This window comes from Aethalodelphis obliquidens, unplaced genomic scaffold, assembly GCF_003676395.1.
Source record: "Aethalodelphis obliquidens isolate GAN/ISIS:26980383/991018 unplaced genomic scaffold, ASM367639v1 scaffold37, whole genome shotgun sequence".
In the NCBI taxonomy this organism is placed as follows: Eukaryota; Metazoa; Chordata; class Mammalia; order Artiodactyla; family Delphinidae; genus Aethalodelphis; species Aethalodelphis obliquidens.
Window position 1 is genome coordinate 896,028 of NW_020837981.1, and position 20,627 is coordinate 916,654.

A 20,627-nucleotide genomic window follows, 5' to 3' on the forward strand; every position below is an offset into this window, starting at 1 on the left:
TTGCGGCGCGTGGGCTTCTCATTTGCGGTGGCTTCTCTTGTTGTGGAGCATGGGCTGTAGGCGCGCGGGCTTCAGTAGTTATGCACAGGCTCAGTAGTTGTGGCACACGGGTTTAGTTGCTCTGCGGCATGTGGGATCTTCCCAGACCAGGGCTCGAACCCGTGTGCCCTACGGATTGTGCAGGCGGATTCTTAACCACTGCGCCACTAGTGAAGTCCCTACATTATTGATTTTAAATGGAAATTTGACTTTACTGTATCATAAAGGACAAAGAGTGAAGTGTATTGTAAAATAGGATTATATATCTGAAAAAAGGTTTTGTAAACTCTTCATTTAGCACAGAATGGCCAAAAACATGTAATTCCACTTAAATGCTTCTAGCTGTGGCGCGTTCATATAGGGAAGGTCTGTAGAAAGGAAAATCTTAAGCAGTGGTGCTTTATTTATGTATTTATTTAATTCACATTTCCCTAGAATATTTTAAGAGTGAGGTTTTCACTGAATAAAACATTTTCAAGGTTTCCAACATATGAACAAATGTCAAAATAGTCTTGTTTCCTGAAATTGTCACTAATTGCTTACATTAACTTTTTTTTTTTTTTTTTTTTTTTTTTGCGGGGGGTCCGTTGAAGAATCTGTCCCTTTGTACAGCTGCCCTCATGTACATACTGAGTAGAGATCGTTTGAACATGGATCTTGATAGAGCTAGCCTAGATCTAATGATTCGACTTCTAGAACTGGAACAAGATGCTTCTTCAGCTAAGCTGCTGAATGAAAAAGACATGAACAAAATAAAAGAAAAAATTCGAAGGCTCTGTGAAACTGTACACAACAAGCACCTTGATCTAGAAAATATAACGGTGGGTTCCTTCCTTCTATTGTAAAATGAAAATTACTTTCAGAAAGTTTTTAATTTGTCACAGCAGCTGTATGACTTTGGACAAATCATTTAACCTCTTGGTTTACAATTTGGCAAATTCTTCTAAGGTTTAGCTCTGAGCATAATTCTGTTCCCTGCCTGAAATTCCTAAACTTGGCCCATTGGTATTTAGATTTCTTTTCCCAGTAAATTTTTTATTGTGTTTTGCCTAATCCTTCCCTTTTGAAAAAAATTTTTTTCCAGCGTAGAAACTACATTTAGGCTATTAGGAACTTCAGTTTTTAACCCTCTGTGGGTTTCAGGAATAAAGATTTAAAGGATCTTCAGAAAGAACCAGTTTCAATGAGCATTCATTTATTCCATAGTATCTTACGATGTCTGATTAACTGCTGCAAGGCACCAAGACTCGGAAGATTCCTAGGCACCTGCCCTTCTGTCAAGCAGTGTCCTTCATACTCAGGGTCATGGCCATGGCTACCCTTATGCTCAATACAACTCCCTAAGTTCAAGATGACTATGTTGCCTTTGGTTGATTTTAGTTCTACTTTCCTCTGGCTTTTTTTAACTTGTAGAATCCCCAAAGACTAGTAGGCCAGTAGAAGATGAATTGGCCTTGTCGTTTTGAAAAAATAAGATTATTTATATATACCTGACTTTCAGATATTTCCAACATCTGAACTATATAAACATTGATTTTTCGACTGCCCACTAAACTGACAACTGAAGACATTTGCCTCAGAAAATTACAGAATGCTTTGTGCTACCCACATATGAACTTAGGGTTATTGCTCTGTTTAGTTAAGGTAGAGTAGGGAATAGATTCAGGTAGAGTGGAGGGTTGAGGGGTAAAGCAAGTTAACATTAAAAAGCAGGATACAAAATTGACACGTATTCAGTACTTTCACTTATTAAAATTAGAAAATAGCTGTTATGTTCAAAGTGTGGCTAAACAATCTTTCTACCTCACCAAACTATTTGTATACTGCTTTTAAAATATATTCATAATTTTTATTTACTTTTAACAATTTTACAACATATACTAATTTTTAATGCTATAAAATAAATTTGAGCCTATAATTTTTATTTGCATAATGGAATAAATACAGCTTTTAAAAATTATTATTATTAGTTCATCTCCCATATTATTGAACATTTAGATTCTTTCCAGGCATTCGCTCTTAAATAACATGATGGGAAACTTGTTCATTGAATTTTCTCCATCTTTTGTGGAATTTATTAGGATGGTAAACACCAGATAATAACTTTGTTATACTGTGTTAAGTAGTTAACTCACATGATTAAAACCAGAACACACAGTTGCTAATATTAGGATGCCTGCCTCCCCCCACCCCAACTTCAGCTATTCTTGGATATTGTGTTTGTTTTAAATTTTAACAGTAGAATTGTTTCATACAGTGACTATCTCCTACACATTAATTTTGTTTGTTTCGTTAATTGCTCAACCTCTTCCTTGAAATACATTGCTTCTCCTGATGTGCCATGGAAAGATACTTTAAAACATTAATATTATAATATTAAAATATAATTCAAATAACTGAGAGCTCACAATTGCTGAATAGCATTCTGATTAGTGATTTGGTTGTGCTTTAATGCTTTGAGGACTATTCCAGTTTCAAATAAAATGTTTGAATTGTAGGCTATTACTAGCTTATTATATACTGAATATAGCCTAAAATATCAAACAGTCCTTTTTATGCCTATAGAAACAGTCAAGTCCCTTTTTTGCATAAAATCTTATGAGTCTTTGCTATATTAACATCAAATCTTCCTAAGCAAAGAAAGCCTCATTAGTCTTCAGTTTCACTTCTGTGACTCATGTGCTAACCTGCCTGTACCGATCTCATTACATTACTCTTTCAGGGACTTAGAATGAGAATTGAGCAAAATTTAATTTGTTTTTGTAGTGTTGAATTCTAGTTATATATTTGTCACCTTGGATATCAACCTTGTTCTTTTTAAAGTATAGAGTAAAATCTATAAGGTACAGAATAAAATCTCTTCTAAATCAGTAATAGGAAGATTTTCACTGATAAGGTCTGTTTTTTGCATTTCTGAATATCTATTTTATATGCAGTTCCAAATAGGCCAGGAAGACTTAATGTAAACTTGGATCTTTCAAAGGAAAAAGCTTTGGGAAGATACCCAGGTCTTTTCAGCCTTGTTAACTAAAGCATTTCTTTTGTTACACTAACGTTCCTTTATTGCAACAGGAACCAAATTGCCCATTGTTGGTGGGTGGTTTTATGTTTTTTAAAAGAAATAAAATAAAAAGTAAGATTAATAATTAAAGGCAAATAAAGAGAAGGAAAAACCGAAACTGGTTTATAAATATGGCTCTGACTGTTCTATGCTTCCTCTAGTGGTAGTCCTGAATCATTATTTATATATAATTTTGTCATGGTGGCCACATTATGTATATCTAAGCTGCTAATAACCCTGTAGTATAAAGTTTAAAACTGGTGAATCTGAAACCCTAAAAGTAACAAAGGATTTTTGTTCAGAATAGATAAGAAAATGTATAGAACAACAGGAAAAAGACAAGCAACTTTGCAAGAAAATAAGGAAAGAATATTTGACGGGACTTAACAGTAGAAGAAATACAGTTAACTGATAAATATATGAATACAAGCTCATTTGCTATAATTAGAAAAATGCAAAGTAAAGCAATAAGATACCAGTTTTTACCAACAGACAAAAATTTAGACACACCCACACCTTGTTCCTAGAGTATTACTTTTTACAGCCTTTGTGGTAAATTAATCCAACATATTGATTTGCAGTTAAAATACATGTACCCTTCAATTTGCCCTTGAGTCTTTATATGATGGTACCAGTATATATTTTATTGAACTGGCAAGTGATAGACTACTTTAAATAATGGATTTTCTCTGAAAACAACCCAATGGTTAAAAACATCTCTTCAGCTTAAGAATTTAAATGTTTAATTTTATTTAAAAAAGCATTTTCTGTATTACTGTGGGCTGGTAGCATGCAGTATGCGTTTTAAAAAAAGCAGTCTCTAGAAGTGTTGCCTCAGAGTTATTGCTAAGAGTCAGTATTCATTAATGGTGCTTTTGATTTTCAGACTGGGCATTTAGCTATGGAGACATTACTGTCCCTTACTTCTAAACGAGCCGGAGACTGGTTTAAAGAAGAACTACGGCTTTTGGGTGGTCTGGATCATATTGTAGATAAAGGTATGATATACACACACGTATAACATTTTTATATATTATTTGAAGCCTGCGGAAAATATTCTATTTACATACTTCAAAGAATAATTGCATCAGTTTGAAAAGGTCTGTTCCTTTTCGTAGCATCTTGAAAATCTCTTAACTTTTAAAGGAAAGGCCATTAACAGTTTGATATTGGGGAATTATGGAAATAAAATAATTATAATAAATCAGATTTTCGTAAATTTCAGCATCTCACACTATAAAACTTAGAATAAACAGTGTTCGGAGAGGTTCCAGCATATTCATAGCATGTGTACAGATGGCTTTTAATGTTAGTAAAGGGGGTAAGTATTGAAGTGGTGAGACATGCTAATTTATGTCCATTTCTTTTCTCCTAGTGAAAGAATGTGTGGATCATTTAAGTAAAGATGAAGATGAAGAGAAACTAGTAGCCTCATTATGGGGAGCAGAGAGATGTTTACGAGTCTTAGAAAGTGTAAGTATGGACAACTATTTGGAGAAAATTATTTAATCTTAAATGTGACTCTGTATGTGAGACTGTCATAGTTTATATTACATATCCCTAGAGTTTCACTTTTGTTAATCCAAATTGAAATTGTAACTGTAATGCAGTCTATTTGTTCTTTGACTTTTATGAATGACTTAACCCAGTTCAGTGTAGATTAGAATTTATTCTGCCGGTGAATTTCAGGATGCATAGACTGTGTGTTGACCAGATTGGATTAGCTAGGTACTTTATGAAACATCTATGGGAAAATAATCTAGTGTGAATGAAAAGTTCCTGGCACAGATGAAATTGAAATTGTTCCTTTTCTAGAGTGTCAGGTACATTTGATAAACAGATCTAATTTTTTAAAATTCTAAATGAATCTACTTAAGTAGTTTAAAATATTAGTTTATTAAGTTAGTGATTGCTCTTTTCTGACATTTAAAGTGCTTGGTAGTTCATTACAGTGAATGTATAGTACAGAATATATTAATTATGAGCAAGCAATTATAAGAGTGGTGTTTACATTCTGTAAAAAAGCTATAGCTCTATTATTTTAAATTTAGAACATGTGGGTTGTTATTCCCTTAGATGACAAGGGCTAATTATGCCTCATCTTTATGTCTTTTAGAGCACTGTGTGTTGTGTGTGAATGAATGAATGTTATGGATTGCCACAAAACTTCAAAATTTTCCCTTTTAGGTAACGGTGCATAATCCAGAGAATCAAAGCTACTTGATAGCATATAAAGATTCACAACTCATTGTTTCATCAGCTAAGTAAGTTTTTCTGAAATGTCATGCTATTTATTTAAAGCATTTGGATTGACCATAAAGGAAGTGCCATTGTATCACCTTCCTCCATAAAGTACTTCTTTCTGTCAAGTTCTGTGAACCAGAAGTGGTGCAGTATAGTACAAAAGTTAGAGGAGTACAGATTCTGAAGCCAGAATAACTTGAGTTTGGATCCCAGCTTCAGAACTTCAGCCCTATAACCTTGGGCAAGAATACTTACAGGTTCCTCAGAAGGGGGGTATACCCACCCAAGGTTGTTGTTGCAATAAAAAGAATTAGTATATGTTAATGTATCTTAAATTATATATGATATATATTTTAAATAATATTTTAATTCTAAAAATTTTAAAACTTTTTTTGTATATTGTATATAATTATATTATATACAATATATATTAAGGAGTTTTTATATATATATCTAAAGTCTAGAACAATGCTTGGCATATAGTAAGCACTAAGCATTAGTCCTTATTTTTATTGTAAATGAAGTTTACTAGCTGCCTTCTACTGTTTATTTATACCTGTTTCCCCAGATCTATATGTAGCTTCATCCATTTCACACTCTCCACCCAACTTTCTTGACATTAGGCTAATGCTGTCACTCAGTGTGTGTAAAATTTCCAAGTATGTCTCCAGTCCTGGTTCTAGCTTATTACAGCAGCTTCTTCCTAATATGTCTATTTTAGTTTTTGATACCTCTGCCCTGGTACTCTGGCCTCTAGCCTCTCCAACATAATACCACAGGGGTTTAACTTTCCCCAGATTTCTGTCTTGTAAAAATAATCCCAAACTCCTAATCTCTGTGATCCCTTGTCTTTGGATGTATGTTCAAAGTCCTTAGTAGAGTATCAAAGGTCCACTACAGCCTGACTCAAGTTTATCCGTTTTTTAAGTTCTTATTTTGGAGAATTTCAAACAGAGACAAAAGTAGACAATAGTTTGATAAACCCCAGTGTACACTTCATGCAGCTTGAATAATCATCAAACATTGGCCAGTCTTGTTTTCATGTATAACCCTATCCATTCCCCCCTCTACATTATTTTGGAGCAAATTACAGATTTCATCCATAAATACTTGAGTATATAATCTCTAAAAGAGGACTCTAAAAAATATAACCACAATACCATTTTCATCTCTTAAAAATTATTAATTGCTTAATATTATCATAAATCCAGTCAGTATTCAAATTTCCCATAGTCTCAAATTTCTAATAGTCTCTAGTTCCCAATAGACTTGTTTTTAATCTGTAGGTTTCCCCTCCATCTCTTTAAATTTTGTATCACAGTTAGTATCCTTAAGGCATGTGTTGTTGTTTTGTTACTATGTTTTACCCTCCCTCACCAAAGAGTATTCTTGCAAGTTAAATCTATTTCTTATTTTTAAAACGTCTCCTGTATACTTCATGACCCCTGACAAATGGACTTCTAAAAGGAGGTTAGGAACCTTTGCGATTAGGAACTTGTGTCAGATGTCTTAGAAGTGGCAGTAGACGTCAAAATTGGATGTTTGTGAAAGACTTTTTGAAACTTTCAGTAGAACCCTGATAAATGCAGGGATAGCATATTGAACGATTAAATGGTATACCCTTACTGTTCTCCCCTCGCCTCCCAACAGATTTAGCTCAGTGCTACTTAAGGCAGTTAACAGTAACGGCATGGTAATTCTGGCGAACATCCTCAAACATCTAAACAAATTATTTTAGGTTAGACACGAACACCTTCCTCACTAGAGGATGTGTTTTAAGGAGCAGCTAGAGGGGGATTAGATATAGTACAGTTTTCTTTAAGGGTTTTGTGTGGTATATAATACATGAAGAATCAACTTACAGAGTCAGCTTACCTCATTCTCTCATAGACTTTTTTAAGTTAATGGACTTAGTGATTTAAAGAGAGTCTTGAGAAATACTAGACCCACTTAAAAATTACATTTCCTTGTTATTTTGGGTAGCATCTTGAGAGTCCTTGGATGTATCTGGTACCCTTGTATGTCTGCCAGGAGACATGTCAGTTAAATGACCTCATGTTAAAAAAAAATGATTTGCTCTGATGTTTATGAAGTATTTAACATCCATTTACATAAGGTTATTATGCAATGTTAATATAAATAATATACTTTACTTGCTAAGAGCTTACATTCTAAAGGAAAAACATTAAATCAAATTCAGAAGTGTCCAGTGTTAGCTTTTAAAGGTTTTACCTTGTTTGGAGTGGGGTAGTGGTAGTTCTTTTATGTTGGAGAGACTGGTAAAATGGGGGACAGCTGTAGGTAGTATAGTTATAAACTTCTGCATTGACTTTATAATTTTAACTTTGCTTAGAAAAATTTATATTATCAGGTTTTCCCAAAATAAAATTGAGCACCTGGTGTGATATCAGACATGTTTGGTACATGACTGGATAGTTGATATAACTTTTGGGGTAGAAAAAAATTAATTTGGCAGCATTTATGACAGATTTATCTTTTTTCTTTGTATGTTTTAAAAATATTTATTTACTTATTTATTGGCTGCGTCGGGTCATAGTACTGGCACGCAGGATCTTTAGTTGCCGCATGCATGTGGGATCTAGTTCCCTGACCAGGGATTGAACCTGGGCCCCCTGCATTGGGAGCACGGAGTCTTACCCACTGGACCACCAGGGTGGTCCTTATGACAGATTTAAAACATTAAGGTCGAAGTAGGTAGAAATTCTTAGTGTAACTATTTTAGTTTAGCATAATAGTCTGTATTTTGTCTTCTCTTCAAGAGCATTACAGCATTGTGAAGAATTGATTAAGCAGTATAACCGTGCTGAGAACAGTATATGCTTACCTGACAGTAAGCCTCTGCCTCACCAGAATGTAACTAATCACGTGGGCAAAGCAGTGGAAGACTGCATGAGAGCCATCATTGGGGTGTTACTCAATTTAACTAATGATAATGGTAAGTCATATTTTCTACATATATTCTCAATGATAGATTGTATTACATGTTTAAGAAAGTTAATCCCCCCCCCCGTTTTTTTTTACTCTTTTGTTTATTTTGGCTGTGTTGTGTCTTTGTTGTTGTGCATGGGCTCTCTCTAGTTGCGGTGAGCACGGGCTACGCTTGGTTGCAGTGTGTGGGCTTCTCATTGTGGTGGCCTCTCTCGTTGTGGAGCATGGGCTCCAGGTGTGCAGGCCTCAGTAGCTATGGTATGTGGGCTCAGCAGTTGTGGCTTGCGGGCTCTAGAGCACAGGCTTAGCACTTGTGGCACACGGGCTTAGTTGCTCTGCGGCATGTGGGATCTTCCTGGACCAGGGCTCGAACCCGTGTCCTCTGCATTGGCAGGCGGATTCCCAACCACTGTGCCACCAGGGAAGCCTCTCCCTTGTTTCTTGTCTTGATGTAGTGATTTTTAAATTGCCATCATGTAATTCACTTATTCATGTATAGATTTAACTGCTTTTAGGAGTTGATATTTTTAGAACCAGCTTGGTAGCTTGGCTCAGAAATATTATAATCAACGATGTATTTTAATAAAGGAATAGCTATACTTTTTTTTTCAAGATACATGTTTTTAACTTTTAATATTCATGTTAATAAGTATTGGTTGTCATAAAGAATCAGTAACAATTTTCATACTCTTCCCATTCTCCATTTTAGAATGGGGCAGCACCAAAACAGGAGAACAGGATGGCTTGATTGGCACAGCGATGAACTGTGTGCTTCAGGTTCCAAAGTACCTACCTCAGGAGCAGAGATTTGATATTCGAGTGCTGGTGAGTTGAAGTGTGACTGTTTCAGAAATGAGTACTTGATCTATTAAGATAAAAACTTGATCTTAGTTTTGGATTTAAGAACCAGCTGTTTAATATGTTGTGGGTTTCAATTGATTCCTTATGAATATACCTCTTATTGTACAAAAGAGAGCTATGAAGGGCCCTGTGTAAAAATAAAAAGTATAAGAACTAAAAGTGGTGACTTTTAAAAGTGGTGAAATCTTTGTTTGGGAAGATCATATACTGGTTTTTAACCACTTTGTAGATGGCAGAGCACTGATTAGTTTTCTGGCTGCCAGTAAGAGTTATGTATATTGTGTTCATTTGCTTTTAATTCTTCCCTGTGGTAACATGCATGTTTTAATTTTTATAGGGTTTAGGTCTACTGATAAATCTAGTGGAGTATAGTGCTCGGAATCGGCACTGTCTTGTCAACATGGAAACATCATGTTCTTTTGATTCTTCCTTCTGTAGTGGAGAAGGAGATGATAGTTTAAGGATAGCTGGACAAGTTCACGCAGTTCAGGCGTTAGTGCAGGTAAGCAACAATTTAAAACCTAACACTTTCAGTTTGTTGCATCTGTCCAATTTCTTGATCCGTTGCATCTTCTCTCTCCCCCCTACCTCCCCTCTCCCTTTCTCTAACTCTCACCAGTTCTGTGAGAGGTACACTGGGTTAGAATGTATACCATTACTTCTCTGCTGACTGTTTTCAACTACTATAATCACTTGTTAGACATTGTTAGCAAAAAGCAGAAACAAGGCATATTTGTTTATGAATCAAGGTAGATGATTAACAACAAATTAGGAATTAAGTTCTAGCGCTATCCTGGTTCAAGTACTCCAGCATTTACTTACTGGTCTGATCTGTGCAACTAAATATTGGGACGTACTTTTCAAAGTATAATTTCCTGGCTTAGGAATTGTGTCAGAATATGTGTTTTAAAATTGATGTCTCCAACTCGCTCCACCCCAAAAACCGAACACTCCCTCTCCCCTCCATTTATACTCCCCCCCAAACCGTATGTGAGTTTTTGTTTTTTGACAATGCTGGGCATTACAGTTTTTACTTTTTGCCAGTTCCTAGCTACCTTTGTAATTTTCTTAAATGACAATTTGTACATGTTCACAAGTGATAGAGAACCATTCTTTTCATTTTTTTCTGAAGCCTTTGCTAACCTTTAATCCTTTCGGCCTTTTTGAAACTAGAAGTGCTTGAACTGTGTCTTGAGGTAATCTTCAACAACTTGGATCTTTTCCTGAGTCATAACTAGAAGCCCATCATTCTCTTTTCAAACATTTTGATCTCAGGACTTCTCTATACTCTTAACAATTATTGGGAACTCCAAAGAACTTTTGTTTATGTGTGCTTTATCTATTGATATTTACTAAATTAGAAATCAAAACAGAGAAAAGTGTAAAATACAGGCACTCATTCTATTAACCACTGGAGCAATAACATAATCACATAGCATGTAGATTCTGGAACACTCCACCATACAGTCATGAGAGAATGAAAGAAGTCAGTTGACCTTTTAATATTCTTATGAATGCAGTTTTGACTTCACCGACTCCCTGAAAGGATCTTGCGTTCCCCTAGGGATACTTGAACCCAATTTTAAGAAATATTGCTTTATATAAAGCTTAAATTTTATTTTCTTAAGGGTATTAAAGTTTACATACCACTCTTGTATATACTCAGCAAGTTTTTGAGATCTACTTGGCATTTAGTTTTCAGGTAGTTGTCATTAGTAACTTGGGATTTTCTCCAAATTGTATCAGCAAATATATGAAATGCTTTCTGTACATTCAACAGTGTATCAGCACAGGGAAGTAAGTGAAGGCAAAAGATTTTAGTGTGTGTTCCCTTTCAGACTTTTTGGTGTATACTTCCATTGACAATTGTACTTCCATTGTTTGTTTTTAATTGAAGTATAGTTGATTTAAAATGTTGTGTTAATTTCTGCTGTACAGAAGAGTGACTCAGTTACACATATACATTCTTTTTCATATTCTTTCCCATTATGGTTTATCCCAGAACACTGACTATAGTTCCCTGTCCTGTACAGTAGGACCTGTTGTCCGCCCATTCTGTATGTAATAGTTTGCATCTACTAACCGTAAACTCCCAGTCCATCCCTCCCCCACTCCCCTCCCCCTTGGCAACAAATCTGTCGCTGTATCTGTGGGTCTGTTTCTGCTTTGTAGATAGGTTCATTTGTGTCATATTTTAGATTCCACATATAAGTGGTATCATATGGTATTTTTTTCTTTGTGACTTACTTCACTTAGTATGATAATCTCTAGTTGTAAAAAGTATGGAACACTTCACGAATTTGTGTGTCATCCTTGTGCAGGCACCAGGCTAATCTATTGTTCCAATTTTAGTATATGTGCTGCTGAAGTGAGCACTGTACTTTTTTTTTTAAACATCTTTATTGGAGTATAATTGCTTTACAATGGTGTGTTAGTTTCTGCTTCATAACAAAGTGAATCAATTATACATATACAAATGTTCCCATATCTCTTCCCTCTTGCGTCTCCCTCCCTCCCACCCTCCCTATCCCACCCCTCTAGGTGGTCACAAAGCACCGAGCTGGTCTCCCTGTGCTATGCAGATGCTTCCCACTAGCTATCTGTTTTATGTTTCGTAGTGTATATATGTCCATGCCACTCTCTCACTTTATCACAGCTTACCCTTCCCCCTCCCCATATCCTCAAGTCCATTCTCTAGTAGGTCTGTCTTTATTCCCGTCTTGCCCCTAGGTTCTTCATGACATTATTTTTTCCCCTTAGATTCCATATATATGTGTTAGCATACAGTATTTTTCTCTTTCAAAGACTTACTTCACTCTGTATGACAGACTCTAGGTCCATCCACCTCATTACAAATAGCTCAATTTCGTTTCTTTTTATGGCTGAGTAATATTCCATTGTATATATGTGCCACATCTTTATTCATTCATCTGTTGATGGGCACTTAGGTTGCTTCCATGTCCTGGCTATTGTAAATAGAGCTGCAATGATACATGACTCTTTTTGAATTATGGTTTTCTCAGGGTATATGCCCAGTAGTGGGATTGCTGGGTCGTATGGTAGTTCTATTTTTAGTTTTTTAAGGAACCTCCATACTGCTCTCATAGTGGCTGTATCAATTTACATTCCCACCAACAGTGCAAGAGGGTTCCCTTTTCTCCACACCCGGTACTTCTATTGTTAATAATACTAGTTGAGATTCACTTCTGAGTCTTTCTCTGAAAACTGGCCTTTTACTTTCACTGGTTCTTGTTTATTTCTTTTAAAGAAGCTATGTTGCTTTTCCCCAATACTATGTAGCTTTATTCAGTGTCCTTCCTTCCCTCCTTCCAGTTAATTTATCCAGGCTGCTTAGGTTTAAAGAATTTTTAACTCTTTTAATTTTAACCTTTAATTTGTAGTTTTTGCTTGAATTTCCTGTCAGTATTATCTAAATTAAGGGAAGGAGTTAAGATTTTCATTTTTAAAAACAATGTATGCATAAAAACAATGTATGCATCATCAGTAGATTGCACTTGATTGAACCCCAGTGGCATTTATATTTTTGTTTTGGCCTTCAGTTGGATGTAGAGTGAAGGCTTTTATTGATACCCTTTTTACCAAACAGCATGCTTCTTAGGGTTAGTGATGTTTAAAAGCAAATAGAGCCTTATATTTGGGTACATACATGTTGGTTGGTGATCCTTTTACTGATCTTCAAAAATGATGTTTATCAGCTATTCCTTGAGAGAGAGCGAGCAGCACAGTTGGCAGAAAGTAAAACAGATGAATTGATCAAAGATGCTCCCACCACTCAGCATGATAAGAGTGGAGAGTGGCAAGAAACAAGTGGAGAAATACAGTGGGTATCAACTGAAAAGACTGATGGTACAGAAGAGAAACATAAGAAGGAGGAGGACGATGAAGAACTTGACCTCAATAAAGGTATATTTATTTTGACTGGTGTATTAAAAAAAGTAATGTGGTTTTTTTCCTGCAAGACTTTCTTTTAATTCGTGTGTTGTAATAATCTTGCTATTTTATGGCCTCTCTAGTTCAGTGCAGACAAGCTTTGCTTTTTCATAGTTCTTCTTCATTGGCTTCCTAGCAGTGAGGAAGGTATATGTGCAGTGTGGGGGAGGTTTGCTTTTCCTCCCTGGTTCGTTCTTTACTCATCTGTAAAGAGAAGCAGCCAAATAATATGACCTCTAAAGGTTTTAGAGTTTTGAAATTTTGCCCGTATTTTAAATTGGGTTGTCTTTTTTTGTTGTTGTTGAGTTTTAAGAATTCTGTGTATTTTAGAGACTTGACTCTTATCAAGTACATGATTTGCAGGTAAATTCGGTGAGTTGTCTTCACTTTTTTGATGGTGAAGCTTTAAATTTGATGAAGTCTAACTTAATCTGTTTTTTATGTTGTCACTTGTGGTTTTGGTGTTGTGTCTAAGAAACCATTTCCTAACCCAAGGTCACAAAGATTTAGTCCTGTGTTTTCTTCTGAAAGTTTTATGGTTTTAGCTTTTAATTAAGGTCCCTCTTCCACTTGTGTTATTTTTTTGTTAATTTGTGTGGATATCCCATCTTCCTAGCACCATTTATTGATGTTCAGCAGTTGGTTTCCTGGGGGCATTTGTTTTCTTGTGGGCTTTTTTTTGGATGCGCTGTTACGGTTTTGTTTTAATACTTTCAGCCCTTCAGCATGCTGGCAAACACATGGAGGACTGCATTGTGGCCTCATACACAGCACTACTTCTCGGGTGTCTCTGCCAGGAGAGTCCAGTAAGTTCAGTGTTGTTTTATGTATCTTAAAAGGATTCCATTGCGATCACTTCACATCATTACCTAATTATTATTTATTTCCCCTCATGCTAAAAACATTTATATATTTGGTGAGCTTTAGAAGGTGCATTTCAAAGTAAGAGTATATTGGGTTTGATGAGTAAGTTCCAGATTGATGGAGGAATGATTTCACATGTCTTTGGTTGAAGTAAAAGAACATCATATAAAACCTGCACTCAGCTGACTTAAGGTGGAAAAGTCTAGCCTCAGTGATATCATCAAGGACTCATAATTTCTATTCTTAAACTCTGCTGTCCTTTGCATATTGTCTTATCCTTTGCTAGCTCTCTTCATGGCCCTATGCTGACTCTGGCTATGTGTCTCATCTAGTTAAATAATGTCCAGCAGAAGAACGTGGCCTCTTTGTTTCTTTGTAAGAGCAATGGTTTCTTTTCTCTAGGACCTCTCCACACCCACTGCAAAAAGTAGACTTCCCTTTACCTTGGCCAACATTAGCTCACATGATTTTGTTTGATCTACTCACTGGCCGGGAAAATGGGATTACTATGTGAGATTTAGATCATCATTATGTAACTATGAGAAGCATGTGAGTGTCTACACAATTGGGCTGGATCAGCACAAAAGTGGACAGGTTCTGGCTGTTCAGACAGTCTGCTTTAAAATCGGGGACATGTGGATTTTTTCTTTTTTTTTTTAACATAAAGGCCCAGTAGAAGAGCCAAATTTTACAAAAAAAGGAGTTGTTTTTTTCCCTTACAAGCAAGGGCATTCAGGACGCAAGAAAGAGTGGAGATGTATTGTATAGGAGGATTAGAAGAACATAATTATGATATGAAGGGCTTCTATCAGCCTACCCTTATTTCCTCATTTTTGCCATTGAATTTTCTGCATTGCCCTGTATCTGTCTTAAGTCCTGTGCATTTTTCTGAATCCTTCTTGTTCATCTCTTCCATATTTATATTATAGACAGCTCAGATCTAAATGCACAGTAGCCCACTTCGTTGTGGCCTTTGCTGGCACAGCTGCTTTCAGGATCAAGACCAGAGTTCTTACTGTGGCTCTGGAGTCTCTGCAAATCTTTATTCCTTTTCCTGAATCCTTCAGCTCAGCTCTTTTCCTTATTTCCTTAAAATCTGGAGATTAAGGACAAATGAGAAACACATACCAAGCAAAGGGAAGGAGGAAGACTCCCCCCTCGCCCCCTCAAAAGAAAAAAACAATGGGTATGCTATTTAAATTTAAAGATTTTTAGGTATTGTATTTTGTATACACCTGGTTTCAATCATGTTCTTTCTTAAATAATCATTCTTAAAATTAATTATCAGGTGTGATTTATTTAGGGCCATCTTTCCCATGTTAATAATTTCCTATTTGTCTATTTCTCTCCTGTCTCTAAAGAGATAAGTTCCTTAGGTTGTAAACAATATTGTGAATTCATAGAGCCCAGGATGTCTTTGTTGCCTTGGGAATCATTATGATTATAACCCCAAAGAGCTAGCTGATGCCACAAAATCTGAAAGAAACTGGTTTGCCCAATGTTTAAGTGGAGGAGAGACAAGAAAGCAGGTGGTTATATGCAGTTAAGTGCTGCTTTATGGTAAAGGACAACATGCTTAGGAAGCCCAGGAGACTCTGGTGTCATTTTCCATTACCCACTATACATCTTGGTGCATTGCAATGGTCAGTCTTCTCTCTGGTCTTTCTGTCCTTGCTGCTCTCGACACTCTCCATTCCTGAAATCCTGCACACTGCCACCATAGCTGACTTCCTTAAGAGCACATCTGATCATGTAACTCCTCTCTCATCAGTCTTTCCTGACTCACCATCATTTAGGGAATGATGACTTTGTTTACTGTAAGACTCCAAACTTAAATGCTTCTCCAATTTTTCTTATTTTAAATTTTATTTTATTGAAGTATAGTTGATCCAATATTAAAATCTGTCATACCCTGTGGGTACTTTTTCTAAATTTCCCAAATAGGCCATGCCATTTCACACCTTTTCTTTTTATACCTGCTGCACACTATTTAAAAATAAATGCTCAGGGACTTCCCTGGTGGTCCAGTGGTAAAGAATCCACCTTTCAATGCAGGGGATACGGGTTCGATCCCTGGTCAGGGAACTAAGATCCCACATGCCATGCAGCGCGGCCAAAAAAAAAAATTGCTCAGGCTCTCCTTCCTATGCCTCAGCTACTTTTTATGTTGTATTCTGTAGTGTGTTGATAGAAAAGGATTTGATTTGGGTTGTTGAGGGCTTTCACTCAAAATCTAGGATCTCATCATTTATTCTGAATGATAGAAGTACACTTTTCTATTGAGCACTCTTCATAGACAATATAGCCACTGTTCTTCCCACCACGGTGCTATCATGTCCCTTTCCTAGAAACTGGTTAAAGATGTCATTAAATCCAGCGTCCCTTTACCTCTGCAGTTAGTTACCATAGCTATTGCCCTTATAACATACTCTCCACTTTTCAGTATATTTAAAAAATATAAGTATTTTAAAGATTTTAGCTCCAAGATCTAACCCAGTAGCAGTTAAAGTTGGAAGGAGGGGATTCGTTGCAAATTTCCTAAGAGATAATATGTACTCTTTCCTCCCCTGCCTCCATCAACAAAAGTCAAATCGGAAGCTTCCCACTTCCTCCCCATCTTGTGGCCCAAAACTCGGGACAACATTTTTTTGTATGTGCTTTTTATTATAGGTGAGCCTCCTTAGAAGAGCTATGCTTAAAATGCTTAAAGCATTTAAAAAATATATTGAAATAAAACAGTTTTTAAAGTAGGCCATCTATTTTTCTTACAACAAATTGGTTTATATATAGTTTGGCTGCTTCTTGGTAATAATGGAGGGAAACATTTTAATCTTCTCTCCTGGCATTGCCTACATTTTCCTTCTCATAGATAATATTATATTATCTTTGGAAAGATACAGTTAATTCCTAGCCTACATAGGAACACTAAGAATTTTCTTTGATCTTTTTCTTTGTATTCCTAAGCAGCTTTTTGGATACATTCTAAGTCTGTACTCCTTCCCTCTCCCTCCATCTCCTTCCATCTCCACCACCCTTCACCCCCCCAACACACACATTCAACAGTGCATTTTGTTATTTCAGGCATCTTTCTGTGCATTTACAAAAGTAAACATGCACATGTTTCTTTGTAGCCTTTGTCAGCTTTACCTTTTTTCCTTTCTTTCTGAGACTGGGATAGAGTAGGGAATGGACACACACACTTACAGAATTAAGGAGTGTGGAAAAGGAAATCACATAGGTCCTTGAACTACTATCTACAGGGAGTTCAAGGACCTTGTAGAAGTTTGAAATAGGGTGTGTGTGCCAAAACCAACAACACAGTGCAAGGTTCAAGCTTATGGTTTGTGTCACCTGATCAATGTTTCCATGTTTCCTCAGATCAATGTGACCACTGTGCGTGAGTATCTGCCAGAAGGGGACTTTTCAATAATGACAGAGATGCTCAAAAAATTCCTGAGCTTCATGAATCTTACTGTAAGTGGCTTCTATTGCAGCTTCTGTGGTTTTAATTATGATACATTAATGACAGTAGAAATACAAATACTTGGCCATAGTGAATAGAAGCAAAAAAAAAGATTCTCTTAATAATTGTGTTCTGTTTCTTTAAGATAACTGAATTATTATGGCCAAATATATTGATACTGTATTATCAAAGCCACAATTTAATCTGTTTTGATTCATAGTGTTTGTTTGGTTTAGTAAAGCTAAAGAATTTAAGCTCTTATTCAATACTTTTGAAAATTTGATAAATATTAATTGTTACTTCCTCTCCCCGCCCACCCCGACCTCAAATCCTCCCCTTTTCAGTGTGCTGTTGGAACCACAGGCCAGAAATCTATCTCTAGAGTGATTGAATACTTGGAACATTGCTAGCTGCTTTACCTTTGCTTCAGGTGCTCGGTAATGCTGGAGCTATTCTTAGACAAAGAAAAGTCACGAAAGAAGTCCTTGAAGATATACCAAGAACATTCATCAGTATCATTCATATGTGGATTTTTAAGGCCACCTGATTTCTTCTTCGTCATGCATTCTGCATTTGCTAAATGACAGTTACTACATCAATCTGCAACTATCAAAAATGAGGGAAAAGGTTCAGGCTGTTAACAGTTCCACACAGTATTTAAACACACTTTGGCAGAATTTATACTCTCCCCTTGTTTTCTTGCTTTTATTCTGGGCAAGTTTTAAGGGGAAAATTTGTGCTGCTGTTAGTGCAACTGCTGTGTATGTTGAGCCACTGTTGTCATGCCAGCCAGGTGCAAAGGCAGCTTAGCTACTGAGGTATCGAATGTTCTGGGGACATTCTAGACAACAGCTTAGTTCCTTTTTCAGGCTCATTTGCTTTTGCTTTTTTGTTGAATGATTCCGATCGTAAATAAAGCTTTTAATAATTTTGTGAATTTTTTTTGTTGTTGTTCCCTGAACTACTGTCTATATTTAAAATTAGATGGAATCCAAAGACACAAGGGATTAATAGTATATTTTTTTATTCTTGATTTGGTTTGGGTTGTCAAAACTATTTTTCACCTTTGAGACCATGACCATATTCATTATCATATCATAATGAGTCATAGCTGTAGACGCAAGAAAACAAATAACAGTTTGAGGGAATATAAGATGATGTGCCCTGTTAAAAGGATGAAGCAAAATAGACAAACCCAGGGTAGTTTACCCTTAATGTTAGGGGAGGCTCTTGAAACAGGATTAAGTTTTGAGGGAGAACTCTCCAGATATATTTTCTAATGTTCAGTACAGTAAATATAAGTAAGCTAAAACACCAATGTAGAATTCATGTTTCCAGATAACATGTATATTCTTCTATAAGAGTGACAGGATCAAATGCATAAACGCAAAGCCTTAAATTGTTGGTTTAGAGAAGATCCTTTTTTTCATTCAGATTCTTTTAGTTCATAGAACAGTGTGTTGTTTGGAACACACAAAACACATTTTATGTATTTAATTTCACAACACTGCAAATTTTTATTATATTAATTATTGTTCAGACCACTGGTTAATACATTTTTTCTTTTTTCTTGATCAGGCCTGAATACAGGCTTTCCAGAGATTTCGTTTAATACATTAAAATACCTTTCAGGTAGTTATGTTTCTTCATTGGATTTGTAAAACTTGAAGCCATAAAAATATTAGTTTGGTGTGTATTGGGGAAAATAGCTGAAAGTCTAATTTTTACCCATTTAGACTTTGTTATTTCCTTGTATAAAGTGACAAATTGGGGCTCTTGGATCAGTGCCACCTGTAATGTTTTTTAATGCAGTGGCTGCCTTTTATTGTCTTCCTATTTTTGATAATGCAGATTGTTGGGAAATCTATAAGGAAGTAACTGATTCCAGTCAAATTGTTTTCTTCTTCCTCCTACCCACCCCAAACCCCACCCATCACCTTTTAAGAGCATAGTATGCCAGTGTAACTTGGGAAAGATTGAGGTTGTATTTGCCCTGAGTATAAAAGCTAGCTTAGCAAACTATTTTAAAAGCTTATTGGTAAATGATATCCATAAAATTGAATTAGTTAAATTATTTTAAAATACACTGATATTTATTACTCATTGGATTTAGGAAGAGATTTTTAGTGTTGATCAAACTGACTTGTGGCAGATGGTAAGGGGTATTATAAAACATTTGGATAAGAACAATCAGGGCGAACTACATTTTTCTGTTACACTGGTAATCATTTGAGAATTGATTTACCTCAGTGTTTAACAGTTTTTTTGTTTTGTTTTTTAAATAATAACTAATTGTCAAGCACTGATAGAGATGCAGATTTTGGTGGGGAGTGGTGGGGGAGAAATCACCTCACCAACCGCAGTGCATTTGTGTGTTTTTAACCCTCAGAGAACTCTGCATTTTAGGGTACTTGAGGCTGACTTGCAAATTAAAGTTTTAAAGTAACCTTTTTTTCCATTGTAAATATTTCTGTAAATACTATCAATCGGAAATTAGAAGGTAGAGTACTTTTTTGAATCCAATCCTATTTTTATTTTATACAGTATTTCTCAGCTGTGATCTTTGGAGCAAAAGCCAACGGCAGGAAAAAACTAGTTTGTACCAGTTTCATGAAGTATGTCTTTGGGTTTTTGTAAATAATTTTAACTCAAATAAAATTGCTACTTTCAATACACATGTTGTCTTTAACATAAATCTATTGAACTATTTTGGAGGAGGAAATCTCACGAACTTGATATAGCCAACTAATGGGAAACATGATGTGTCACTTAAGTGAGTTTCACACTTTGAATATGCACATAAAAATTTAACCAATTTTTGTTAAACACTATATCTCCCCATGTTTTTAATAATACTCATCTGAATGTAATGTCAACTGAGCAGCTCACATATTAGGGATGGTAGTTTTCTGGTTAAGTAGTCATGCCCTCGGTGTGTTTATTAAGTTGCTTTAATCCTTTTGCTCCTCTGAATATGACCCAAGACTTCTTTGCGTTTGAGTTTTTAGAGCTGCTTTTTAGTTTTTCAGTTTTCTTCTTAGTTGACAGCCTTTAAGTTTCCTGTATTTACTCAAGTGGGTTCCTCAACCTCTCCTCAGTGCTTTTAACTACAAACCTAGATGAAAGGATCTGTCCTGGAAGTTCCCATCTACTTTCCCCTCTTACCCACATAGAGATAGTATATAACCTGTTTAA

The 20,627-nt window shown here is 35.8% G+C and overlaps 1 protein-coding gene and 1 pseudogene across 4 annotated transcripts in view; one reads left to right on the plus strand and one right to left on the minus strand.

The window, feature by feature from the left end:
• Positions 1-20,107, plus strand: part of WAPL (WAPL cohesin release factor) — a 77,090-nt gene extending 56,983 nt beyond the window's left edge. For all 4 annotated transcript variants that reach the window (XM_027129685.1, XM_027129686.1, XM_027129683.1 and 1 more), the window contains exons 9-19: positions 633-860; positions 3,987-4,098; positions 4,476-4,573; positions 5,288-5,364; positions 8,125-8,300; positions 9,003-9,118; positions 9,492-9,656; positions 12,871-13,078; positions 13,823-13,911; positions 17,348-17,443; positions 17,777-20,107. In XM_027129685.1, coding sequence (XP_026985486.1) covers positions 633-860; positions 3,987-4,098; positions 4,476-4,573; positions 5,288-5,364; positions 8,125-8,300; positions 9,003-9,118; positions 9,492-9,656; positions 12,871-13,078; positions 13,823-13,911; positions 17,348-17,443; positions 17,777-17,842 — 1,431 coding nt within the window. In that variant the 3' untranslated portion in view covers positions 17,843-20,107. The remainder of the gene's footprint in view (positions 1-632; positions 861-3,986; positions 4,099-4,475; positions 4,574-5,287; positions 5,365-8,124; positions 8,301-9,002; positions 9,119-9,491; positions 9,657-12,870; positions 13,079-13,822; positions 13,912-17,347; positions 17,444-17,776) is intronic.
• Positions 11,431-11,530, minus strand: LOC113632680 (uncharacterized; annotated as a pseudogene).
• Positions 20,108-20,627: the final 520 nt, after the last annotated feature.